Below are 26,253 nucleotides of genomic sequence, written 5' to 3' on the forward strand. Positions count from 1 at the left end.
TGATCCAGTTGTTGTTCTTTATCCTTATAAAGATTTGAATAAAATTCTTTCATTCATTTTAGTTTTTGTTGTTCCGCCATCCTCAAGCTTCAAAACAAACATTTGGCTTTTGTTTGTTATCGTTTTTCATTTTGCTTTCTTTAGCCCTTGATTTTCTTCTAGTGTTCTTCTTTCGAGATTAATTGAACTTGAGTATTTTTTATTTTTTGCACTTTCTTATAATCTTGCACATTTCTACATATTCTACCTTGTTTCTTATGTTACCACTTTCATTTCTCATCTATTTTTCATGGCAATTGTTTGTTTTGGTATTCTGCTTGGTTTTTCTTGTTTTACCATAGGTAATGTGTACAATAGTCTCAATGACTGTCATTATCAGTTGAAATATGTGTCAGGAAGGACTTGCAGCATATGAACGATTAGACAGTTATATAGCTAAAAGTTTTGACGATTTTTTCAATAGTTGGTTAGTATCGATTTTCTTTACTTTAGTTGACAAATTTCTTTTGTTCTCTTTCTTGCAATCAGTTTTCATTTTTACTCTCAGTAACCGAGGTCGCTTCCAAAATTAAAATGGTCCAAGACTAAGCAGTCAGTGAATATCGTTTTATTGTTTGTCAGTCTGAAATCAATTTCACTAGCATTTCCAAGAGGGCTCTTCCACGTCCATTTTTGTTAGGCCTTGTTCTTGAAGAATGAATTCATGATGAACAAGTTGTTCTTCCGCAAATTTCATTAGTAGACAGCCTTTGTCATCTCTTTTTCCAGTTCCATGCAGGCCCACTGATCTTTTCCCATTTTCGATCTTACTAATTTTCGCATTGAATTTTATAGTGGTAGTGGTCCCGTTTGTAAAGATGCAATACACCTTCTTAAAATTCTTCAACTTCATCATCACTATGGCTACTTGTAAGAACATCAGCTTGAATAATTTGAAGAGAATAGCGACTATTTAGCTTAATAGCACAACAGGCAATTCTTTCGGTAGTACTTTCTACTTTTATAGTTGAATCTTTTGTTCTTTTGTTGATCAGGAACCTAATTCCACCAGTGTTCATTGTTTGCTCCTTTGTAGTAGTGCCAATGTCCACCTCCTAGTTTGATCAAACCTTCACCTTTTCTTCGAATCTGAGATAAATCAATTATGTCCCAATTGATGTTTATCGGACTTGGCCTATCATGGCCTTAGTAGCTCATGCGCCATAAAAACCAAAATCAATCAATCAATCGATGTTTATCAGCTCTTGCAATAGTTCTTCTAGGCGTGAGCCCAGAAGCGCTATTACATAGTTCATGTTATATTACACTCAATTCATATTGTATTATATACATTATGTTGTATTATATTATATACAGACATTATATACGATGAAAAATTGCCTAAGTTGCTGATGCGCCTAAAACCCCCATAACAATAACAATCAACTTATGAAAACACTGGAAGGAAGGGGATGAATCCTATTTATCAATTGATGAATTTGCTCAAGTTGCTGACAACATAAATAAGTATTTTGAATCTACATTCATAAATAACGAATTCTTCATGGATAGAGATGCCAAAAGTTTATCAAATTCTAATAGGGAGCTAAATGATTAAAAGGGGCACCTGGGGCGGATTATATCTATATAATTATATTAAGGAACGCAACAAGGAGGAAAGCAAACCTTTAGCCACAATTATGAGCTCATCTTGGTTTCAGAGAAGGTCCCTGAGGATTGAGGATCTGCAAATGTGTCCCAAATTCACAAAGGGATATCAAAGGGTGATATGAGTAATTACGGACCTGTTAGCTTAATTTATGTTGCAGGGAAAATAATTGAGTCGCTGGTTATAGAAGCAATGCAGGACCATCTAGACAGGAGTGCAGTTATAATGCAGTCACAGCATGAATTTTTTATGGGGAGGTCTTATCTCTCAACGGTAAAGGGAGAGACTTTTGCTTTCATAAAGATGACTACAGTGGTCTAAGATGGTTTTTAAATTCTATGCAGTGAGACCGACTAGTGAAGTTACCAACAGTGAATTCCAAATGAGAAGCATTCAGGGATGTAATCGTATAAGCTAATAGGCTTTTTATACAGATTAAGAGATTCTGTTCAAGTCTTAGACCTAAATGGATGTCAGATGTGCCGATGAGACTCGTGGCAGAGAAGAAGAATGCGTGGGGTGCATATAAATTAGCATATGATACAGACGTCCACAGTAGGTATAAATTAGTCTGCAATCAAGTCACAAAGGAGGTTAGATAAACTAAGGCAGGTTACAAGAAGTCTCTGGAAGAATTCAAAGAAATGCAGCAAAGAAACTGGGTGCAAAAATAATTTTGGTGTCATTTACTTGAATTCCAAGAAAGCATTTGATACCGTTACACATAAAAGATTGCTGTACACATTGGAGCACTATGGATAATTGCTGCTATGGATAAAGGGATGTTTGAGAACACAAACAGTTATCATCAATGGACACAGTGTTGGGACACAGTGGTTATCGATGGACACAGGCGCTATCATTAATAAATATAGCAAACACCAATGGAATCGGTACTGGGCCCAATGGTGTTTGCTGTGTTTATTAATGATATTGATGAAGGTATATCAGGTATAATGAGATCTTGTTGGCAGTGTGGTTAATGACGGTAACCAAAGTACGCTACTGCAACATGATCTATAAAAATTAGGCATGAGATGAGAAATGGCAATTGAAGTTTAACATTGACAAACGCAAGGTAATTTTCATTCATATGGATTGTAGTAATCCCAGATTAACGTACCAACAATACCACAAGAAACTTTGTGGTATTATATTCAGGTTAGTGGAAAAGACCTGGGAGAATTTATGCAGTCAAATATGAAGTTATCAGAGCAGTACAGACAGGTGCTTGGACAGCTCATGGGATTTTCCAATGATATACAGAACTTTGTTAGCAGGGATAAAGAGGTGATTATTAACTTGTATAAGGCAACGGTCAGGCCGCATCGCGAGTACTCCATACAAGTCTGAAGGTCTTGTTTTAGGAAGGATGTAGAACTGCTGAAATGGATACAGCGAAGGGCAAAAAAATTGGTGAGAAAAACAAAGGGCTGCTCTTACCAAGAAATGCTTCAGTTATTCAAATTTTAACGGTGTTTGACGCTTTGAATGTATTGAGTAAGCTCGATGCTGATGGCATTTTCTCTCTTGCTCAGACTACACACGTGACAGAGCATAAATTCAAATTGAGGAAGGACAGTTGCAGATAGATGTTTGGAAGTTTGCCTTCAGCCACCGGGTGGTTGATTGTTGAAACATACTCCTACTTTGGGTTGTAGAGGTGGGTAATGTCAAAAAATTCAAGGAAGAACTGGACAAACTGTTATGGGGGGGAGACAGCTGATACAAATGTATGAGAAGGTGGTTTTTTATTTGACGATGATACATAAGCTTGCTTTGTTGTGTACACTTTGCCGCTACTAATGCTAATGCTAAATTTTCATTCAACAGTGAGATTTGCTTATCTCCGAAGAAGCATTCTAAGTCTAATTTTAATGCGCCACTTCAATAATAGCTTTGATTCCAAATCCTGATTTCCTTTAGAGTAAGAGTTACTCTCATTTTCCCTCTCCTCTAACAGATCTAACCACTTAACTTTGTTCTCCACGATATTCCCATTTTCCTGGACCATCATGTTTAATTGTGAAAGTCTTAAAGAATTCTATTGCTAACAACCTTGCTCACCTTTGTAATTTTGGTTGTGAGTATACATAGGAAGATCGTTGTTTTCTTAGTGCCACTCTGTCTTTTCGAAGCATGACCAACAAACTGTCTGCTAATTCCAAGAAACTTACTGAAGCAGTATAGTATAGGCTGTTTAGTTTTGTGTACCACAGCCAGCTACTTGAAAATAGTTGTCTCACCACTCCATATTAAGTTATCACCACAACTGCAGAAAGTTAACCTTAACAAAGAGAGCAAGCACAATTGTTATTAGTTATTTTGGCATGTATGACACTATTAATAGTGCAATTAGAGGTTTAATACATTGGCGCTGAGCAGTCCTCATCCGAGACCGACTAACTCAGCCACAGTATGAAAAAGCTCATTTATATCGATAATGAAGAATGTTTACAACATTCTTCTGTAAAACTATATCAAGCGTTCAAAATTAATAGACCTGTTCCAAAGAGTTTCAACAACTTCATTGACACTTATGATGTATTAGAAATGCAATAATTCAACGCTCAGCTTGTTAAAATTCCCTAAAAATATCGAATCTCTAAAATCCACATGTCACCATTACAATCTTCACTACGATGGGTGTCTTTCACCACGCATACTGCTTGGGTAAATATCCAGTCAATATATTGCTTCTTCTTCTTGCTCACAAATATCATAATAAACTTCAAGACCCCTCATAACTTAAGTACTTATGTAAGTGTGGGGCACTTTGTTGTCGATAAGATAAAGTCATTGTCAAAACCACATGGATCTAGTCAGAAGCCACATAACTACTTGCATCCTAAGTAGGTTGTGATGAGTGACAGTGTATAAAAGTTGTGTCTACAACCCTTCGATTGGATGTACTTATGGAACTACATAATCCGTTCTAACATATTTCAGGGGACTCGTATTTAGGTCTGTTTGGTCTATTTGCGGAAATTTGAAGAATGCGTTAAAGTTTCTTAGGAAGTTTGTTGATGTCGCTTAAAATCATAAGCCGTCTGCCATTAGAGAGTGGTCTCAAATCTTCAACAGCTGCGGTGGGGGAAAGGATCACTCCACAGTTTCAAGGAGCAGATGTAGTGACAAAAACACTTGTAGTTTAGGAAGTAAAAATTGCTTTTTCACACATTAATCTGCCGATTAAGACTGGAGAGTGTCGAGAAAAGTAGTTGTCATCGATCTGCGCGAAAATGTAACAAGCACGCATGGTGGGCGTTTGTTGTCTGAGCGCTCTCTAAACAACACGTCACGGAACCATATATAAGGGATTCGCACTTACTCTGAAGTGTGTGTGAAACCCGGACTTTCTTTGGTGTGGAGTACGACGTTGGGTTGGAATCACGGTTCTTCTCCCCACCATTTGACCATCCCTGACCTAATGAATATAGTAAGTCAATGTCTATTATTTCTTTTTTAGTAATTGAGTCGTTTTAAAGTTTGGAAAAAAAGCGGATTGTCCGAAAACCGCATTTTTATTAAGATGTTAGCGATTGTAATCGGTATAGAGTTGTCCAAATTTTTAACTCTCTGATGACATTAATGTGCAATGTTTGCCGAGATGTGCATTGCTCTAACAAAAAATGTGGTACAAAAGGAGTTGACTACTTTATCAAAGTAACAATTTAGTGTTTTTCAGTAGCTTTGAATCCTCCTTTGCTTCAATAAAGTGTTTATTTTAAAACGCATCGAATAATCTAGTGATCTGAAAAATAAAACAGATAAACAAACGGACTATATTCCTGAATTACAATACCTCATATAGTTGTCTTGTCATTCATTGAGGGTTCCTTTCAATTTGCATATTTACTAGAACTTAAAACTCGCTTAAGTTTGTCAAGAACTTTTACATTTTAAAAATTACAGAACGCCAAGTGGAAGCTTTTGTCGAATCAAATAAAAGCAGTTTACTGTCCACGATATTGTAGTATATTTGTATATTTGGATGCTGTTATCTTCGTTTGGATTTTGGTGAAAAGCCTGCGTTCCACGACTAGCGGCGCCATCTTACGGGATATCTAGAAATCTCTGTTCACTGCAGACAGAACTGGTTGGAACCGAAAATTGATTTTTGTGGTAGGTTTGGCTGCTTCGCTGGATGAAAAGCCTCGCAAGTTTATGGTAGAACAAAGCGTGAAACCCTACCTTGAGACCGACTAACTCGGCCACGGTTAATTCGACCATGGGCGCTGTTAGTGAAAACTTGATATTATTTTTTTGTCATCGTATAAAACAGTACTTTCTAGATTTTACAAGACAATGAAATTGCTCTCGTGCTAATCAGGCATTTTATTTAACGTAAAGTTGACTATTTTATCAACGTATTTTTCGGCGTATAATATACATTTTTTTGATTGCTAAATGCGCCCTAAACCTTTAGAATAAAAACGCTGGCATGTTTGAAGCTGGCATACATAGCCTTTAGCACACCATAATTTGCAAAAAATGTAAAGGGTATTGGTATTAAACTCAAAATTGTGCTTTGAACTGCTTGGATTCCAGTGTAGCTGGTATCTCTATTATTGGAATTATCATCTCGAATTCTTAGATCTTAAACCGATGGATATCTACCATCGCGGTAGCGACAGTGGCTGTCCTCCGAGACAGTACAGTAGTTAAGCCACTGGTCACACTTTTGGAGAAGTCTGGATTTCGACGATTGGAAGAATTCTAAAGTCCCCTTCAATCGACAGTGGCTGTCCTCCGAGACAGTACAGTAGTTAAGCCACTGGTCACACTTTTGGAGAAGTCTGGATTTCGACGATTGGAAGAATTCTAAAGTCCCCTTCAATCGAAGCTGTAGTTAGTGGATCTCGGACGGAGGGATTAGGGTTTTCCCCGTGAATTATTCCAGGTTTTTTAGCCAGCCCAACATGCAAATCGACTTTCAACACACACTGGCAAAATGCGGTCTAAGTTGCTGATGCCCCTAAACCCAACAACAACTTTCACATGGAGTGGACGGCGATGATCACCGCCCTCCAATTGGGTTAAACTTTTGAAATAAAATGTATAGGCAATTTTTCCCAAACTAGCTTAATATGTATAATTATTATGTTAATAAATATGTGACCTAATACTAATACGGTAATGAAAGAAATTACTCCGTGAATTTATAATAGAACTCGCCATTTCAAATATGTTTTCCATTCAGTCCCAACTCACAATACTTTCAATAATAGTCTTGTCTTATGAAATTAATAATCTGGTCCTTTAAAATTGAATCTAATGCACCGATATTGTCTGAACAGTTTGTGATACGTTATGATACATTTTTAAAAAATAATACATATAATGAGGTGACTCCTTGCAACAGTTTCTTTCATAAAAATGGCCTTCTAGGTGGTGGTGGTGGTGGGGGATATTTTCTTCAGCTTCTTCTATAAGCAGTGGTCTACTTTGATGTGAAGAGGGTAAAGCATTGAACTAACTTAATTTTGATTTGATTTTTCATGTAATAACTCCATGAATCTTTGGAAAGGTGTCAGTATCAACAAAGACAAAATGATACAAGTAATCCAGGAGACCACAGCCTCAAAATAATAAAAATACTTCACAAATTTTCATTTACCGATTTGGCTAACCCTTCGTTAATTTAAAAAGTTCCAGTTCTACAAGATTAAGTTACAATTTCTTGAAACAAATTAATAACTGTTTTCCTGAAAGAAAATTTCCTCTGATGTGTCTTCTGGTATGTGCTATCTGCGAAAGAAAAAGTTTAACCCAATTAGACAGTTTATTCAAACAGATCGGAACCACGCACATCCATCAGGTACGCATGCAGACACTTTCCACACTTTAAAACTCGAAAAAAAACACTGTCACTCTCTGTAAGAACACTTCTCTATGCCACTAACCCACTTCATCTTTTCCAGTTGATTCACATCCTTTCTGAAATGTGATCTCCAAACCTGTATACAGTATTCAAGAGTGGCCATACTAAGGTTTTATACAAAAACAGATCATTTAATTTGAGGCATGAGGCCACCGTACAACCACTCAGATTGCGTTGAATTGTCTGTAGGTGGCATGCGAGTGCATCGCCAAGAAAATACTGAAAATTGGAAGTTTTTACATATTGTCTAGTACTTGCAAAGAGTCTTAAGCGTTGTTAATGTGCACCGTTTTGCGAGTTGCATAATGGAAGATTTGAAGATTGAGCAACGTGTGTTACGCTGTTGTGTTAGCCATGATATGAGTGCTACAGAGAGACTGCAAGGGAAATTGTCACAGGAAACATCAAATAGAAAAGGCGCATTAACGATGGTCAGGAATCTGTGGCTGACGACTCGTGGCTTGGACAGCTAAAGACTCCTACCGTCACAAAGTAAATTGCAAAAGCCAGGAATTTCTGGAGGACACACATTCAAACAGGAGGAACACATTCCGTCAGCCAACCTGCAGAAGGTCAACCCCATACGGGAGTGCACACGCGATTATTACAGACACCTTCAAACGAATCTGCGCGGCTCTGAAAATTCTGCCAGGTGTATTTAGGATATTTATTGCTTCACTTAGTTCTTTAATTAGCACATCTTCTCATTTGAAGTCTTTTAGGAGAAATTTAAGAATTCGTCCTCTCATCGATCGATGAGGTTTCATCACAGACACTCCAAAAAAGCGATCCACTCTAGTGTTTCCGACAACTCAGCTAACTGTTCAAAGCTATCAATGATGCTGCCCAATTTATCTTGAAAAGAAAACCTTTTTCTCTACGTGTGCTGCCATAAATATAATTGCAAGGAGAAGAGTAATCGCGTTAAATGGTATCCCCTCGGATAGCTCAGTTGGTATAATCACCGTTCTCTCCACATTAGCGAAAAAGACCTGGGTTCGCATCCCGTCAATGATGCAAAGGATTGTTATGTGCATTTTTCAAAACGTGGCTGAGTTAGTCGGTCTCAGGCGAAGGTAGAACAGTTTTTCTCCTGAAAACTGGAGTTTTTCGTCCAGCAAATCGACCGCAGAACACACGAAATTTACAAACATATTATGTACGCTGCAATATGGCCATCTAAAACCCTATAAAAAAAAACGTCGAAGATCTATCTCTACCTATCTGGGAATCGTTTCGTTTTTGTAACTTCTAAGGCCCAGGGATTTGTTTCACCTCTTCAAAAAATATAGCTACTTAGAAGACCTTGAGTAAGAGCTAAACATTTAACAAAGGTTCCTCCTGACTCAGATATTGGTGTTTTTTTTTTTTTAATCTAACATTTAGGCTGACAATTCTGTGCAAAGTTGGTATTAGTAATGTCAAATAATGGAAGGAGCAGACTTTTCTGCATCAGTCGAAAAATAATATAAAATAATAATAATTATTATTAAAATAAAACAAAATATTCACGCTGTTCCCGTTCCCACAAGATAATCATCTAATTTTGTTTAAACATAGACAGATTCACTGCTTCCACCATGTTGGGAGGCAACTTTTCCAATATTCACAACCTGCTGCCCATATGTGAACTTCAAGAGATTCAATCTTCTTTTATTTTCGAACGATCTCCATACATATTATTATTATTATACGCATATTTACCAATGTTAACAATTTTATCTTCTTAAACTTTACTCTCCATGATGAAGTCCCAATTTTGAAGTTTTTAACATATTTAAGTATTATCTCTTCCGGCCTAAATGCTACTCCAAAGTGGCTGCAATTCTTCATTTGACAAGATATAAATAACAGATATAAATCCCCCCTCGCTCCTTCTTCTCCTAATAACTTATATTTCTTGGAATGAAATGCAAATCCTCTTTTCTTCGAGGACAGATACTTGCCCTACAACCTGATGCTTTCTGGTTCTGTCATCTTAATGAGGCTGAACGCTGTGTTTTTATCATATTTTATCTATTAAAGTATTACATTACTCGCACATCTTGAGAGACGAAATTTGCTTAATTATTCTGAATAATCTCATTAATAAAGCTTATCTTTATTAATGAGATAAGGGAGATGATCAGTGGATGTATCTCTGTGTTTATCCCCTTTCGAAGCCTCTTCCCAGGAGAGTCATGTTCCTGCATTTGTCTTGCATGTTATTTATTGATGATTATTATTTTGTTTTTCTTACTGTTTTCTATATTATTTGTTTTGATCTGCATTAATTTTGTACTTTATCGCATTTTACTTCTGAATATTAATTTTTCATGAGCCTAAATTATCCCATTTTAATCAGAGTCTCTAATCAATCATCCACAACAGCACAACTCATCTAACATTTTAATTGGTGGCATATTATTTTAAGTATACTCTTTCTCTAATGCTAAAAAAAACAGCCAAACTGACCATACCACACACAATTATCAGGCGCAAATACACTAAGGAATTAGCCTCATGGTTTCCTCTTGCTTATGGACAAATTCAAAATCGAAATAAAAAAAAACTTTTGAATATAGCTAATCGCAATCATTTTTCGATCTTGTCTATTCCCATGAGACTTGTTTGCCACTAATTCAAAATCGATATCACTCCACTGATCTTTAATATTTTATTTTATTTATTTATGTTTTTTTTTATTTGTTTACTTGCTGTAAAACGTCTGACAGGCATCATGTGTTCTGTGTTGATTTGTGCGTTTGTTTGATGGAAAAATCCGAGTTTTGGGAAGAAGAAGGAGAAGAAAGAACCCATGTCCACTCTCTGCTTAAATCCATTCATTTGTTTAGAAAGGACTGCTTCTGTTATGAGGTCCAAAGTTTGTTGTTACAGCACTTAAATAATTGAATGCAACTAGCTACATCACGCAGTTGACTTTTTTTTTTTTTTTGAAAAATCTCGCTATGACATTGTAATACATATTGTTAGGAGTATGCTGTCCAAAGCAACTAGTCTAAGGAGTGTCAATATATTGTGTAGGCAGTTGTGGGTGTTATTCGCTCTATTTGCCTATTTCCTGGATGAAAAACCGAAGGAGTTTCCGGGAAAGGAAAACACCACGCAGTCCTCCTGAGACCGACTAATTTAGTTTCGCTGTGGAAAGTCAATAAAAATTTCTTGCACCAACGATGCGATTTGAACTCAGCTATTTTCCACCCGCCAGGGGAGGGACCGTGATCATAAACGTTGTGCTTCCCAAGAGGGTAATACATAATCTTTTAGGGAAATACTGCTCACCTTAATCCCATCATCAGCAAACCCAATGTGATTGAAGAAGCAATTACCATTCGCTAATCACAATTACCATTCTTCAATCACGCAGAGCTTAGCCGCTCTTTCAACTTACTTGCAGATTTTTTGGTTAAACCTTAACCCTTCTAAATCTGCAATAATAATTTATTCATTGAAACGGCGACCAACAGTAATTCAACCATCAGTTTGTGGCACTCTCATCCCAGAAGATTTGGAATAAATTCTTCAGGCGCCTCCATAGCCAGGTGGGCAGGAGGAGCAGTGCGTAGCACACGCTTCTTGATTAGACCGGGGTTCGAGCCCGTGACCATCAAATACGGAGGATGCGGAAAGGTCAGGGAATGACCACCGAATATTCCCGGAGCAATATGGCCTTAGGTGCTAATGCTCCTAAAAACCAAATAACAAACAACATAAATTCTTCAAAATCTTCTGGTTTAAACTGTGCAAGATTGCTATCTGCGCGGGTAGCACAGTGGTATCGTGACCGTCCTCCCCAAGCTGGGTGGAAAAGGTCCGGGTTCGAATCCCGTCGATGACGCGAGGTACGTTAGTGAGCTTTTTACACTCCGTGGCTGAGTTAGTCGGTCTCAGGCTTTTAAAACAGGCAAATCGACCAGAGAACACGCAATTTACAGTCATTATACATATATGGGTATATGTAAGAGATTACGAGTGGCCCTAATATAACAATTTGAATTTTTGTGCCAGATTGCTAAACATCGACACCAGCCATCCACCTCTGCAACCGTTCCTTGCTGTTTTTGAGCTGCATCAACAATTGTTTCTCATCTGCGTTTGATCAAAATCCATGGTTTGACTTTGATTCAATTTCCCTGCCATTGTTTCTAATTATTCTTGTTTTGTGCTACGATGTTCGTATTTTTTTCTCCTCTTTATATTTTTCGGTTTGTTATATTTTCCTTTTTTATATGCTTTTTTTTCATTTTTTTGTGTAACCTTTCCCTTTTATTTTAATCACATGTAGTATTTCTTACGTTAATGTAAAACTCCCGTCCATGTCGCTGTGATGAGTATTATTGTTCCTAGTATTTGTACCACACTTAACAGCAATAAAGATAATTTATTTATTTTATTTATAATGTATCGTGCAATACAACGAGAATCTGAAGACATTGTAAACAAAACTTTTTATGTTTTTGTGTATGGCATTCTGCAAATATCGTACACAATTTGCCCGCATTTTGGAAGAGTTGTTGAATGATGTCATATAGCCATAGTACACAATGAATATATTATTACTATGTTAGTAACAAAACTATGCTTATTAACCGGAGTGATACTTAAAAGACATTTGCATAATCTATTCCTCAGAATGACTCACTCTAAGAAAAGGACAGTGTTTTAACAAAGTAACGATTTTAAATCGCTACTTGAGTAGCAAACTAAATTCGTAGATTGCGATCCATCAGAAATGGTGAAGCGAAGACCCCAATAAAGTGAACCACTCTGGATCCACATTAACAGAGGACACCAGGATCCTATTTCCATTACTGCAACTCTATGTAGAGGCTAACATGCCACAGATCAGCTTGCATGTATCACTGACACAAAAAATTATTATTTGTAACCAAATTATTTGTAATTTGAAATTAAAATAAAGTAAAAAAAAATTTTCGCGAGATGACCCAGTCTTTTAAACCCATCATAAAGATGATCTCGATTGAGCCGGCGATAGCGATACTCTCAGTATCAACTCCAGTAGACATCAAGAGTCACTTGCTGTTCTCAAATGAAATCTGCGTAAAAATTGAACTTTGATGGATCTTCAATTGGAAAGACAGAAATTCCATAATTCGAGAAGCAACTTGGAAAGACGTTTAACTGATAGCGTAAAGAAGCATCACTATCAATGCCACACGAACTTCCAGTTTCTTTGTATACAGTAATTTATAAAGCCGTGATAATGGGAAGAGCTCACCGATCTAACTGAATCCGGACTACTTTCTATAGCGATCGAGTTTGCATGGTATAGAGCTGCTCTTCACAGGTTGAACAATAACTATTGGTCGTAGAGCCCATTTTTCATCCCGGTGTTTGTGTTCTTCACAGAGATACTTCGTGGAGTTAGGGACAACCCCCAGTGCCTCCAGAAAATTAATACTATATCACCATGTCTTCACTGAGCTAAAGATGTTAAGCGAACTTGATAAAGGGCTACTCATTAGCAGTTTAATAAATTAACATGTTTTTGAGTAACCATTGATCAGTTAAGCAGAACGAAAATTTATTTATGTCAATTAGAGGTTCACGCACAGTACCAATACGGATGGTGAAAAGGTATGGGTGAGTGTCCTGATGGATGGTCCAAGTACTAGAAGACTAACGATTTGAGTTCTATGCAGTCTCATAGATCTCTAGATCTGTCTCCTAACGGTTTGTTCTTCGGAACATCAGAGTTTAGAAGGATCGCCACAATAAAACTTCTAACGTTCAAGGATTCGAGGTGACATCGATTATTTTTAATCCTACATGAAATTCTTCAAGGATTTGTGCCATATTATTCTTCGCCTGATTTTTTTCCAGAAAGAAAACAAAAAAACAGGCAGCAATTTAAGAGGATGTTGTGTGTTTTATGTTGATAACTTTAAATATGAAATTAAGCAGAAAAGTGAGTTAAAATTAAAACTAGAATAGAAGTTCTTTACCTGCGTTTAAGAAGCAAATTTTAAAATAACATTCCTATCCACCGTAAGCGGGAAAGAGGTATATTTAGGACAATTTTCGAAATTTTGGGTAGAAAATCCCGATTCTTACTTCATTATAATGCTGTCAATTTTTCACGTGGCTGAGAATTGGTTAATTTTAAATCAACTGAGTAAATACGAAATTTGTTACACCTCGTTCGGGCATCAGCTTAGACAGAGTAATAGCATCGACACTTGTCATGACTTTAAAAGTGTCATTTACTTGGTGGGTCATTTAACCAGTTAACTACACTATTACATCACGCTAATTATTATATTGTCATTTAAAAAAAAACATATTTTGGAGCCTTTGCAGTTCTTGACTGTAAGCACAATTAATGTCAATGACCAAAATAACCAAGAAAATAAGAAAAGGGATATAACGTCATAAAAGAGCGATTGATCCGTTACTGGTTAATCAGAGATACGCAGCAAACAATCTTTGAAGTCTATTTTTTGTGTGTATGTGTGTGTGTAATTTTATACAGTGATGATAATTCCTTCCTGAAAATAAAAATCGACAAAAATTTCGAAAATTATAACAACTGTTATTATAACGGAGTTTATTTATGCATGGTTATTATTATTATTATTATTATTGCTCTTATATTATTTCTCCTTGATTGGGGGTTCCACCTCGTGACGGGTATTGCTACCAAGTACACAGAGTCGTTGTTGTTATGTCTGGTGTTACTGTTGGTCAAGGAACTCTCTGACTATCCTACAAGTGTTCAGGATTGCTACTTTCTAGTGTTCCTTGTAGGTGTTCGCTGGGAGACCTATTGCTGCTAGGCTGTTATGTATAGTCTTTGGCACCATAACAGCCTAGTAGCAATAGGTCTCCCAACTTGTTGCATATGCCACATCTCTTTGATCTCTTGTTCGTGTACTTCCTGATGTTTTTTTCTTTTTACCCCATGGGTTTTCTGGACATTGCTAGTTTTGGACACCGCTGTGTCAATCAGGTAGGTAGCCTTTTTCTTCTTGTCGACAAGGGTTATGCCCGATCTGTTATGCGGGATTGTTCTATCCGTTATTATGGCGCGGTCCCAGTACAGATTGTGGGTTGGGGTCTCTAGTACTGTCTTGGGGTTCGTACTTGTAGTACGGTACTCTTTCTTCGGTCAACTGGTATTTCTTTGCTAGCTTGTGATGTATTATCCTGGCTACTTGGTCGTGTCTATGAGTGTACTCAGTCTGGGTGATCACCTTGCATCCCGCGGTGATGTGTTGGATCGTTTCTAAAGCCAGGTGACATCTTCGACATGTGTCATCGAACACTTCGGGCTCCTTGGCGATGTATTTTCTGTAGTTCCTGCTGTTGATTATCCTGGTCTTGGATGGCGAGCATGAATCCTTCGGTCTCGGGGAAGAGCGTCCCGAACGTGAGCCATACATTGGAAGCAGTTTTATCTATGTGATCTTGATGGAGATCATTGTAGTGTTTGCCATGGAGTGTCTTCTCTCCCCATCTTTCTAGCTTCGTTTGTACTCCTGGTTGGGGGGGGCACTCCTCGCTTAGGTTGAGTGGGGTATACCGGTTTCATCTTCCTTATGGCCTGGTGGAATGCTGCTGTGTGCTTCTGGAAGTAATCCTTCAGGTTAACTATCGCTGTCTTCTGTTGCTCAATGAGATCTATCAGGCCCCTTTCTCCTTCTTCACGGGCAATTGTCAGTCTCTCCACGGCAGATTTCGGGTGATGTTGGCGGCTCTTGGTCATCATTGTCCTTATCTTTCGCATGATATCTTCTAGCTCGGTGTTAGTCCAATCTATGACCCCAAAGGAGTATGTTAACACTGGGACTGCATAGGGGTTTATGACTTTAACTGTGTTCCCTCCGTTCAGCTTTGCTTTCAGCAGGCTTCTGAGTCTCTGATGGTATTTTTCGGTCAGGCAGGCCTTAATTTCCTTGTGCTGTAACTGCTGAGCCTGCATCATCCCCAAGTATTTGTAGGCCTCACCCGTTGCCATGGTTTCTTTCGGTTGACTATTTGTGGTGCAATCTGTGGGTATTGCATCATTATTATTATTATTACTTTTTTGTTATTACTTGTTATTATTACTAGTAACTGTTATTATTATTACTTTTTTGAATGTATTCTCTCTAACATCGCCCATGGTACATTATATCCCTCCCCATATTTCTGTTTACTGTAATACCTTTAAATTTTCTTTTATGCATCGCTTCTTTAAGTTTCCTTTTATAACCCGAGGGGCTCACATCTGATGAGTATGGGCTTGGCATACCCAGGGCCCTTAGCTGGATATCATCATTCTTCTTTTTCTTGGTGATTCCCTTCTACTTTTGATTCTCTCTCTCTCTCTCTCTCTCTCTCTCTCTCTCTCTCTCTCTCTCTCTCTCTCTCTCTCAGAGTAACTCAGGAATTATTTTTTTTTTTGGCTGGTGTAGCATAAGCCTCAGGCTTCCTTGCACCATATAGCTAATAATAATAATAATAATAATAAACCCATGAGGAAAAAATTAGGAAGTACACGAACCTGAGACAATATATCAAGGAGATGTGGCATGTGTAGGAAGTATCAATCATCCTAATCATCGTGTCAACAACCGGTATGGTACCAAAGCCTCTACATACCAGCCTAGCAGTAATAGGTCTCCCAGCGAACACCTACAAGGAACTCCAGAAAGTCGCAATCCTGAACACCTGTAGGATAGTCACAGATTTCCTCGACCGACAGTAACACCAGAAATTACAACCACCCTGTGTATTTGATAGCAGTACCCGTCACGGAGTAGAATCCCCCAATCAGGGAGAAATAATATAAGAGCAACAATAATAATAATAATAATAATAATAATAATAATAATAAAATTGAGTCACAAAATCCAAAGTTTCAGTTGCTTCACATACGTTTACATTGTGGTACAAGTAAACACATGGGTTGTGTTAGGGTAGATGAGAATAGGAACAGATGCATGTATACTTGCATGTACACCAATGCTAGGAGTTTGGTAAATAGATTTGAGGTGTTGGTCAAAACATTAAAGGCAGATATTCTCTGATATCCCAACAGATATTGTTGGGATATCAGAGATATGGTGACACACAGCTATAAGGAATGCAGAACTGGAATTTGTGAAGTACAATGTGTACAAGGATAGATAGGATAGGAAGGGAGGAGGGGTTATGCTATTAGTTAAGAAATACATAAAATCCAAGGAAGTGCAGCCAGTCGACATCGCTGGACAGTGCAGTGTTGAGTCAGTTTGGTGTCACATAAGCATTGGGAGATCAAAATTGAGAGTAGGAGTGTGCTATAGGCCTAATGACCCTGATGAGTATAATAAGAAACTGTACAAGGAAATAGAGTGGGCCACTAAATAAGAGAGTCTTATAATGGGGGATTTTAATTTCCCAGATATTGACTGGAATTTGGGGGTTGGTCACTCACACATTAGCAAGGATTTTGTGGATTTATTGGATGATTGTTTTATAGGCCTAATGATTCTGATGAGTATAATTGTTCGGGAGGCAACTAGAGGGAGTAATACTCTTGATCTGATTATCAGTAGTGATTCTTCATGCATTAAGAATCTGCAGATAAATGAACCACTAGGTGGCAGTGATCACAGTGTGCTGAAGTGGGATTTACTCAAAGAGGTAACTACCATTAGGGGTAAAGGGAAGAGTTATTGCTTCCGTAAAGGCGACTACGATGGACTGAGACAGTATTTAAATTCTATACAATGGCACCAACTGATGATGTTACCAACAGCAAATTCAAAATGGGAAGCATTCAAAGAACTTATCTTGGAAGCTACTAGGCTTTACATACCAACTAAGAAATATTGTTCAAGGTTTAGGCCAAAATGGATGTCAGATGAACTAATGAGACATGTGGCAGGGAAGAAAAATGCATGGGATACATATAAATTAACACGTGACACAGAAGCCTATGATAGATATAAGCTGGTCTGTAATCAAGTCACAAAGCAGATTAGGCAGGCACAGGCAGATTATGAGAATCCTTGGCAAAGCACGCAAAGAAAAACAGAAAAGAGTTCTTTACCTATTCAAACTCTAGAAGGAAAGGAATGAATCAGATTGGTCCACTGGATATTGATGGTTCAACAGTTGAGGATCCTGCTCAGGTGGCTAAGCAACTACATTCACAAATGAGGAGTTATTCAGGAAAGGAAATGCCAGAGGTGAAGTAAACTCTGGCAGTGAGCTAGATGATTTTGTAATAACTGAGAGGAAAGTGGAGGAGAAATTGTTGAAGATAAACATAAAAAAGGCACCCGGGGTGGATGGAATCTATCCAATTATATTAAAGGAGGCAGCAAAGGAAGTAAGCAAACCCTTAGCCATAATTATGAGAGCTTCTTTGGACTCAGGGGAGATAACTGATTATTCTTTTTTTTTTTATCATTGTTTTATTCGGGGTTTTTTTTTTTTTTTTTTTTTTTTTTTGGCTGGTGCAGCATAAGCCATAGGCTTTCTTGCACCATGTGGCCATTACTAATACTAATACCCATTACTGGAGATGTGCAAATGTCACCCCAATTCACAAAGGAAGATCAAAGGCTGACCCAAGTAATTATAGACCTGTGAGTTTAACTTCTGTTCCAGGAAAATGAATGGAAGCACTGGTTAAAGAAGCACTGCAGGATCATCTAGACAAGACTTCAGTTATAGCTCGGACACAGCATGGTTTTGTTAAGGGGAAGTCTTGCCTGACCAATTTGATTGGATACTATGATGCAGTCACAAAAGAACTGGATGCAGGGAATAACTTTGATATTATATACTTGGATCTTAGAAAGGCTTTTGATACTGTTGCACATGGAAGACTGCTGCACAAATTGGAACAGTGTGACATTGGAGGCAAATTGCTGCTGTGGATAAAGGGGTGGTTGAGGGGGAGAAGACAGATAGTGTTAATCAATGGACACTGCTCATCGTGGACTAATGTTATTAGTGGAGTCCCCCAGGGTTGAGTGTTGGGTCCATTGTTGTTTTCTGTATTCATTAATGATATTGATGATGGTATATCAAGCTTAATGTCCAAGTTTGTAGACGATACAAAGTTGGCACGGTTGTTAAGGACACTACTGACACTATGCTGCTGCAACAGGATCTGGACAGGTTGGGCATATGGGCTGAGAGGTAGCAAATGAAGTTTAAAATTGACAAATGTAAAGTACTACATATGGGAAACAGCAACCCCAGAGCAACGTATCAACTCTGTGGTACTACACTGAGAATGAGAAGGACCTGGGGGTAATTGTGCAGGCAGATATGAAGTTCTCTGAGCAGTGCAGACGGGTTGCAAGAGTAGCTCATGGTGTCTTATCAATGATATACAGGAATTTTTCTAGCAGGGACAAGGAGGTGGTTATTCCCTTGTATAAGGCAATGGTCAGGCCTCACCTAGAGTACTGTATACAGGTCTGGAAGCCTCATTTGAAGAAGGATGTAGAGCTGCTGGAACTAGTACAGAGAAGGGCAACAAGATTAGTGAATGAAACGAAGAAAAACAATTTCTCTTACGAAGAAAGGCTTAAGTTTTGCAAATTACAGTGTCTGGAGACTAGGCACCGGCGAGGTGATCTGATTAAGGTTTTGAATGTTTGAGCAAGCTCAGTGCTGATGGGATTCTTCCTCTTGCTCAGAATAATCATCTGAGAGGGCATAAATTCAAATTGAGGAAAGACAAATGTAGGACAGTTGTGCATAAATTTGCCTTTATCCAGCGGGTAGTTGGTTGGTGGAACAGACTTCCATCCCGTGTTGTGGAAGTTGATAGCCTCAATAAATTTAAGGCTCAGCTGGACAGGTATCTCGAACCAACGGAGGGGTGAAATGGGACTGGTTGTTTTTTTTTTTTTTTTTGGCTGATGCTGCATAAGCTTGCTTTCTTGCATCATATACCTCTACTAATTCTAACGCTAATGCTAATCTCGTTAGGAAAAAGTGTTAAAACAACTGTTGCTAAGTAAATAAAAATAAAAGACCACTTCAGTCCTTTAATAGCAAATGAATTCTGCAAATGATGCTTTAATCAGTAAGCATTCATTCACCCGAGCATTTTATTAAATGCTCATCGGAAAGATCATTACTTTTAGTCAATAACTACGGTATATACTGTACTCTATTTTAATTGGTCATATATTGTGTACCACGTGCTGCCATCTAGAGTTTGAATTATGCATTATACATTTCACTTTATTTCACAAATTTTTGTAAAGTGTTTTCTCTCTTTTTTTGTTAGGGAAGTAATTAGTAAATCCTCTCCAAATTTATTTTTAATGCTTCAAACAAATAATACGTTTCGCCAGAGAGAAAAAATTTGATAAACAGATATTTTACATAAAGATATCACAAATATTATACGTAATATAATATTCTATTTTGACAGGAAGTTACGATTGTGAATTTAATAACAATAATTAATTAATAAAATCATTTAATATTTACTTAATCTATTTATTTACTCTTTACTTCTTTTTTTTTTTCTAATAGATGCGGTCGGCCTTTCTTTTCGGGGTGTGTGCCTATTCTACATTACTCCTGATTGCCTTAGCGTTACCCAGCCAACATCGCATCCAAAGTAGAAGCATCAGAGCGTGCGGGAAACATCTCGTTGATGCCCTTGCTTTAGTCTGTAATGGCGATTACTTCAGTCCTTATAAAAGAAGTCATCGATACGATGATACATACAAAGGTAACTATGTTTTAGAATCAAGTAGAACAGGCGAAAAGCCATAAATAATTTACTCAAATATTAAAATAAAAGACAATGAACTATAGAGATGATCTTGTGCAGTGTCCACGAAAAAATGTATTCTTATGTAAAGTCGTATAACCGAAAATGCCTTCTCTCCCCACCTTACCCAAGCCATCCCTCCCCACTTTACTCCAGCCTTCCCTCCCCACAGGGTACATTATAGCCTTAGCAGCTTATGTGCCATTAAGCCTCCATAACAACAATAACCCTCCTAACAGTAACACATTTTGTTTTTTCGCCATTCCTCTACAAGAAAAGATCAACAATGATGCTTTAATAAGTAAGCATTCATTCATTTTTGCCGATCCTGAAAGATAGCATCTATATGGGTTGCTTCCAGGCTTCCATCTTAACACGTTTAAGATGGAAGCCTGGAAGCTTTCATCTTAACATGTTTATCGGTAACTGAGTCACTCCGAGTACTTCTTAGATTGTGTATTTTTTCCTTCTGCATTATTCCAGGTTCTAAATGCTGTATTTCCCCATTCCACTCTTTGTCTTCAAAAAATTATGAGATAAATAAGGTCCTATTTGCTCATTGTATTGAATTTCATTCCAGATTTAATACAATGGATATAATAAATTTCATTCCAAATAATAATGGGGAACACCATTTGGATTAAAAGAAATGAGATGTGACTATGAAATATGCAAACATTTTGGCCATCCTCAAATATTTTTTCTAGGTAAATGCTAATCAAGTATTGAGCGGTTGACTCTGCATTCATTTCAAACAAGTTCGCCGAAATTAGAGCGTGGAAAGAGCTAGCAAGGAGATTGAAGGTTGTTAATGAGATACAGTGTAAATTAAGATGCACAGAGTATAGATGTCACTACAAATGAGTTAAGTGAATTTGAACATGCAGAGGTGATCAGATGACATCATAGGATAGGATTTCGTGTACAACGGATTTCAGAACTTCACAATAGCCCTCGCGGTAGCGCAGTGGTTATAATCGCTGTTTTCCCATAACGTTGAAGAAGACCTCAGTTCTAATCCTGCCACTGAAGCCAGGATTTTTTATGAACCTTTTTTCGCAACGTGGCTTAGTTAGTCCGACTCGGACAATGGTTACATGATTTGTCCTCCTTGGAAACTTAGGTTTCTTGTCCAGCAAATAGCAAACCTACCGAAGAGCTCTCAAAATTACAGACACAACATATTGTCTCTCGTAGGTTTAGTTGCGTTGGCGTTTAACACGCATGCCTAGCTTTTTGATATGTCGAAATGAACTCAACCGTCTTACGGCTGAGTTCAATTTCGACATTTCTAGGCCAAATGTTCAGTGATCTCTTAGATCACTGAACATTTGGCCTAGAAAAACCGCTCCTAAAGTTGCCAAAAATCACTTACACAGTCTAGGAACATATCGGAGTAATTTTCGTACTAATCCGTACGAAGATGTGACATTAAAGCGCTGTGGCTCCTCCCATAAACCTTTCTTCACAAAAGTCAATGAACAGTAAGGGTGCAATGGTGTCATACTCGGAGGAACCGGTATTTGGAGGAGTGGAAAAGGATTCTATAGAGCAATGAATCTCGAGACAAGCTGAGTTCATCAGATGGAAGAAGAACTTGGGTGGCCATCCTTGAGAAAGTTTCTAAAAAATAGAACTCTGCGGAAACTACATATTATTTTATTTTTTATTAATTAAATTTTAAGATTCTACATTGGTATTAAATATATTTAAATCATTAAATCAATAAAAACAGCCAGTGTCTAAAAACAAGTAAAAAAAAAAACTCCTTATGATTTTATTTAGAATAAACCTTTTTATTAATAATAACCTGAAGATCTAAAGAGATCACAGTTGAATTATTGAATTCACATTCTTCAATACCGTCTACACTGCCTTGCCAAAATATGAAAGAATGCCGCTAACAGCAAACCAGTACTTCTGCTTGGCGATGACAGCAATAATCTTCCTTAGCATTGGAAGAAAGTGTGCAAGGAATCCCTGCAGATCAATTCCTGTACCATTCCTGTAAGAGTAACTTCAATAAAATTCAAAATTCTAATAATGTCGACAAAGCGCAGAAATAAATCCCTCTGTAAAAACAATTAAGAAGGTACCACCGTTGGCAGAACCCTCAGAAATGATGGGAAGGACCAATACTACCTCGCTGACATTTCTGACACCAAAATCCAACCATCAAAGGCCTGCTTTGAGGATACAATGCAAATCTGGATCTATTACATAATAGACTAATCCATCTAGATTAGACAAGAGACTGTCGCATATCGGGATGTCCTATTCTCAAATGTTTTTTTTTACAGCAGTGATGCTTCATTCTAAAATACAGAAACCTCCAAAAGAATTCGGCGTCACTGTCACTTACTTCCAGCTTTCCGGTTCTCCCCTTTGGGCATTATGACACACTTCACTGTCTTCGGTAGATTCGCCACCAACAAACAATATCAGTGGATATTTTCCTCCACTCCGCCTGCCCATAAGATTTAAATCGTGCTCTGCACGGTTATTCTAAAATATTGTACACAGAATGATCATTTAATTTGTGGCATGGCAGCGCCAGCGTACAACCAATCACTCAAATTTCGACGAACTGCCGATAGATGTCAGGAGAGTGTGTACGCTAACACAACTGCAAGTTCTGACATGTTTGGTAGTTGCAAAGTGGACTTACGTTGCGCTCTGTCAGTATGAACCATTTTATGAGTTGCTTAATGGAAGATTTGAAGACTGATCAACATTTTGTTATACACTATGTGTTCCATGTGCTATGAATGCTATAGAGACTGTGAGATAAATGTCAAACATCTACGGAGAAAAGTATTTGAAGAAAGTGCAATTTTGAAGTGTTACAGGCACATTAAAGAAGGAAGAAAATCTGTGACCATAACGAACTCTCAGAAACATCAAGAAATGGCTTCCTGGATTGTTTCTGTGAGTGGATTCGTCGATGGCGTAAGTATATATGTTTCGAAGGAGATTATTTCGAAAAGGAGAGCAGACCTCAGCGAGAAAGGATTAAGGTCATTAAACGATCATCCTGTGTACTTTCGTGTCCATGAACAATTCTCGAACAACACCGGCGGTATGACATGGGCATGGATCTCTACCAAAGAAATGACACGTTGTAAGGAGCATGGAAATGCCAAAATGTTAAGGTAGGCGTCCGCATTCATGGTTTCCCCGCACAACTACCAATGGTCCTAGGCCATATCATGAGAAACAGCGTCACATTAAAACTCTGCCTCCTCCTTACTTCATTGTTGACACAATGGATCTGGCTGCACACGTCCTCCCCACCCATAGCAGACTATCTGATCTGGGTTGCTGGTGTTTGGCTTGTGCGCTGCAGCCGCTCTCCCATGAAAATCGACGCTGCAGAGCTCTGTACTTAGCGTGTTTATAAAAGCCTCAACTACTGCCGATGCCCGAAACCCCTATTGATATTTTTCACATGTATCTGACAATATTGTCGTAGTGCCCTTCCGAGTACCCTCCTGTCACGTGGAGTGAGCTTCTGTCATCTTCCTGAGCGTTTCTTGACAGTAGTCATCACGCTTTCATTTCATGATAGCATCATCGACGGTCGACTCTGAATCATGTAGCCCGTTAGCAATTGCACGAATCGACACGCCAGCAATATGAGATCCGAAAATAACGCTCCTCTAGAAATCAGTCAGCTCGGCTCTACGTCATGACAAGAACAACTTGTTTGGCTCATAAGTCTTCCTTATATACCGGTCTCCGGGAAGGTCCAGTAAACTATGAAAATGGAGGTGACCTTATGCTTTTTGAATGGCAGTGTACGAACTTAAGTCTTAGCAAGACGTTGGGATTATAATAAGTATAATGAGTAACGCTACACATCTGCATCACTCAGCAAATTCCCTAATTCATCCCAACAATCTAATTGGAAATCGATAGAATGGAATTTAACAACTTCTTTGCTTGCGAGCATACTCCTTTATTTCCATATTTGCAAACAGTTGCAAGGTATTTTGCTGACTACATGGTTCTTAACGGTGTCCTCTTGACGTCCTTAAGAACCTCTTAAATTATGGCAAGACGTGTCACAGAGGTATTCCGGGAAAAATTATCGTAATAAATAAGCCAGTCATTGTAATACTCTTCCTACCTAACATTAAAGTTAGATTTCATGCCTGGATATGCAGCTTCTGAGAGAATGGACATTTTCTTAGATCATGGACGTTTCCATGAGTAGGTTCGGTTGAAGGTGAAAGGAAATCATTAATATAAGAGAAGTCACAAGCTTCAAAAAGGAAAAAAGAGAGAAAAACATCTCATGAAGGATTTATTGTCAGTTCTGTGTGTCTAACTAACGAATTTGTAGAGCAATGCTAACTCTCTAGCATTGCTCTACAAATTCGTTTTAAAGATGGTAATAGAAATGGGAGTGATTTTCGATTCTCACCAAAATGCTCATTATGTCTTCGAAAAATATATCCCCACAGACGAGCTTTTAATTAGTTCTAGATAACATTTCAACGAGTATTGGTGGAAGGAAACTGATCAGTGAAGAAACGAAACGTATACAAAAAAATGGAAAAATGTTCTCCCTTCCAGCCTTCTTCCAGCACCCCATTTTACTCGTCTCGCATGTTTAAGAACCTCTTACCTTTTTTAGGGAGTGGAAAGGAAGGAAGGAAGAAGTTCGTTCAAAGTTTAATAGTTATTACTAAGCTGTTCCCCCAGAGATGTGATTATCTGTTGGTTTCTATAGCCACGAGACTTCAAAGAAGAGGGGGATATTCTTCCAAATTACTTCTTCAAAAAGAGATCCAGAAATGCTGATAGCTGGATGGCAGAAAAGTCTATCTTTTCCCTGGAAAGAGAAACAATTTTTTCGGTATACAAATCTTAATTTATGGAACATTTTGATATCGTTTCATCGGCATATTGCGTCCTTAGGTTTGAGGCTTCAGCTGATCAACCAAATTCTTTGTGTTTAATCTTTCCAGTAATGTCTTATTATCCTCCATGCGAATTAAGCCTTGATTACTACCTTAATTTTTATAATTAATTTTAACTTAGATAAAGAACTTTCCCAACTGTAGGAGTCTACAGTTTGGAAAATTCCTTATCAAAGCACTTCGGCAGTAGGAATACCTCACGGTGGTTCCCTATCTGGACTTCTATTGCCCTTAAAGTTTTTGTTCCCCTTAAGTAAGTTAAATATAGTAAATTTCTGTTTTATATGCTTTTCTTTGTCTTACCTTATAATTTAATAATATTAATGAATATTCACTTCAAAGTTCGTAGTTCAAAGTTTCTTAAATGAATTTGTTTTCTGTTTCTTTTTCTTGGATTTTGATAAATCCTCTTGGGATTTATCAAAATCCAAGATGAACTACATTGAAAATCCAAAAATGAACTACATTTACGAACGAACTAAACAGAATTATGAGCATCGGTGGCGCTACCTAGACATTTGGTAGATATCGGCCACCCTACTTTCTAGGTTTAAACTTAGTTGCCATAGTAACCGGTTTGTTGAGTAGACCATTGTGCTGATGTTTCGCATTCATTTCTTAGGATCGTGGGCGAATTCGGCTCTCGATTCCCGGCCACAGATCGATGGGATCCTGGACAGCAGAACGGCCTTGTCCCTCTTTAAGAAAAACTATCCTTACTTCCCATCATCGAGAGGAGTGACGGACGAATGCTGCAGGAAGAGCTGCACCTTCTCCGAACTTGTCTCGTACTGCTCCGTTCCCGAAAACACTAGGCGACACGCACCTGACAGCAGTAATGAAAAGTAGAGACAGATGCGTCCAATAAAGAAGCGCTGCCTTTTCTTGCCAGCAACACTACAAAACCTCTTGGATGGTGCCTCTCATTGATCTCTTTTTAGCTTCTGTAATGTCATTGTTTTCTACACTCGGACTATTTCATCGTTCAAAGCTGTGAATTTGTTGTGTCAATCGCTGTAGGCAATGTAAAGGAAAATAAATATTATTTTGTAGATTC

General features: G+C 38.0%; 1 protein-coding gene across 1 annotated transcript; it reads left to right on the plus strand.

Annotated features, from left to right (window-relative positions):
- Nucleotides 1-4,999: 4,999 nt before the first annotated feature.
- LOC150080420 (insulin-like peptide 5) lies at nucleotides 5,000-26,253 on the plus strand. The gene is made up of 3 exons (XM_090381367.1): nucleotides 5,000-5,087; nucleotides 20,028-20,229; nucleotides 25,819-26,253. The coding sequence occupies exons 1-3, from the start codon at nucleotides 5,079-5,081 to the stop codon at nucleotides 26,043-26,045; spliced, it is 438 nt and encodes a 145-aa protein (XP_090237493.1). The 5' UTR covers nucleotides 5,000-5,078; the 3' UTR covers nucleotides 26,046-26,253.

The sequence above is a fragment of the Mastigoproctus giganteus genome, chromosome 9, assembly GCF_048544385.1.
Source record: "Mastigoproctus giganteus isolate SK-2022 chromosome 9, ASM4854438v1, whole genome shotgun sequence".
NCBI classification, from domain to species: domain Eukaryota; kingdom Metazoa; phylum Arthropoda; class Arachnida; order Uropygi; family Thelyphonidae; genus Mastigoproctus; species Mastigoproctus giganteus.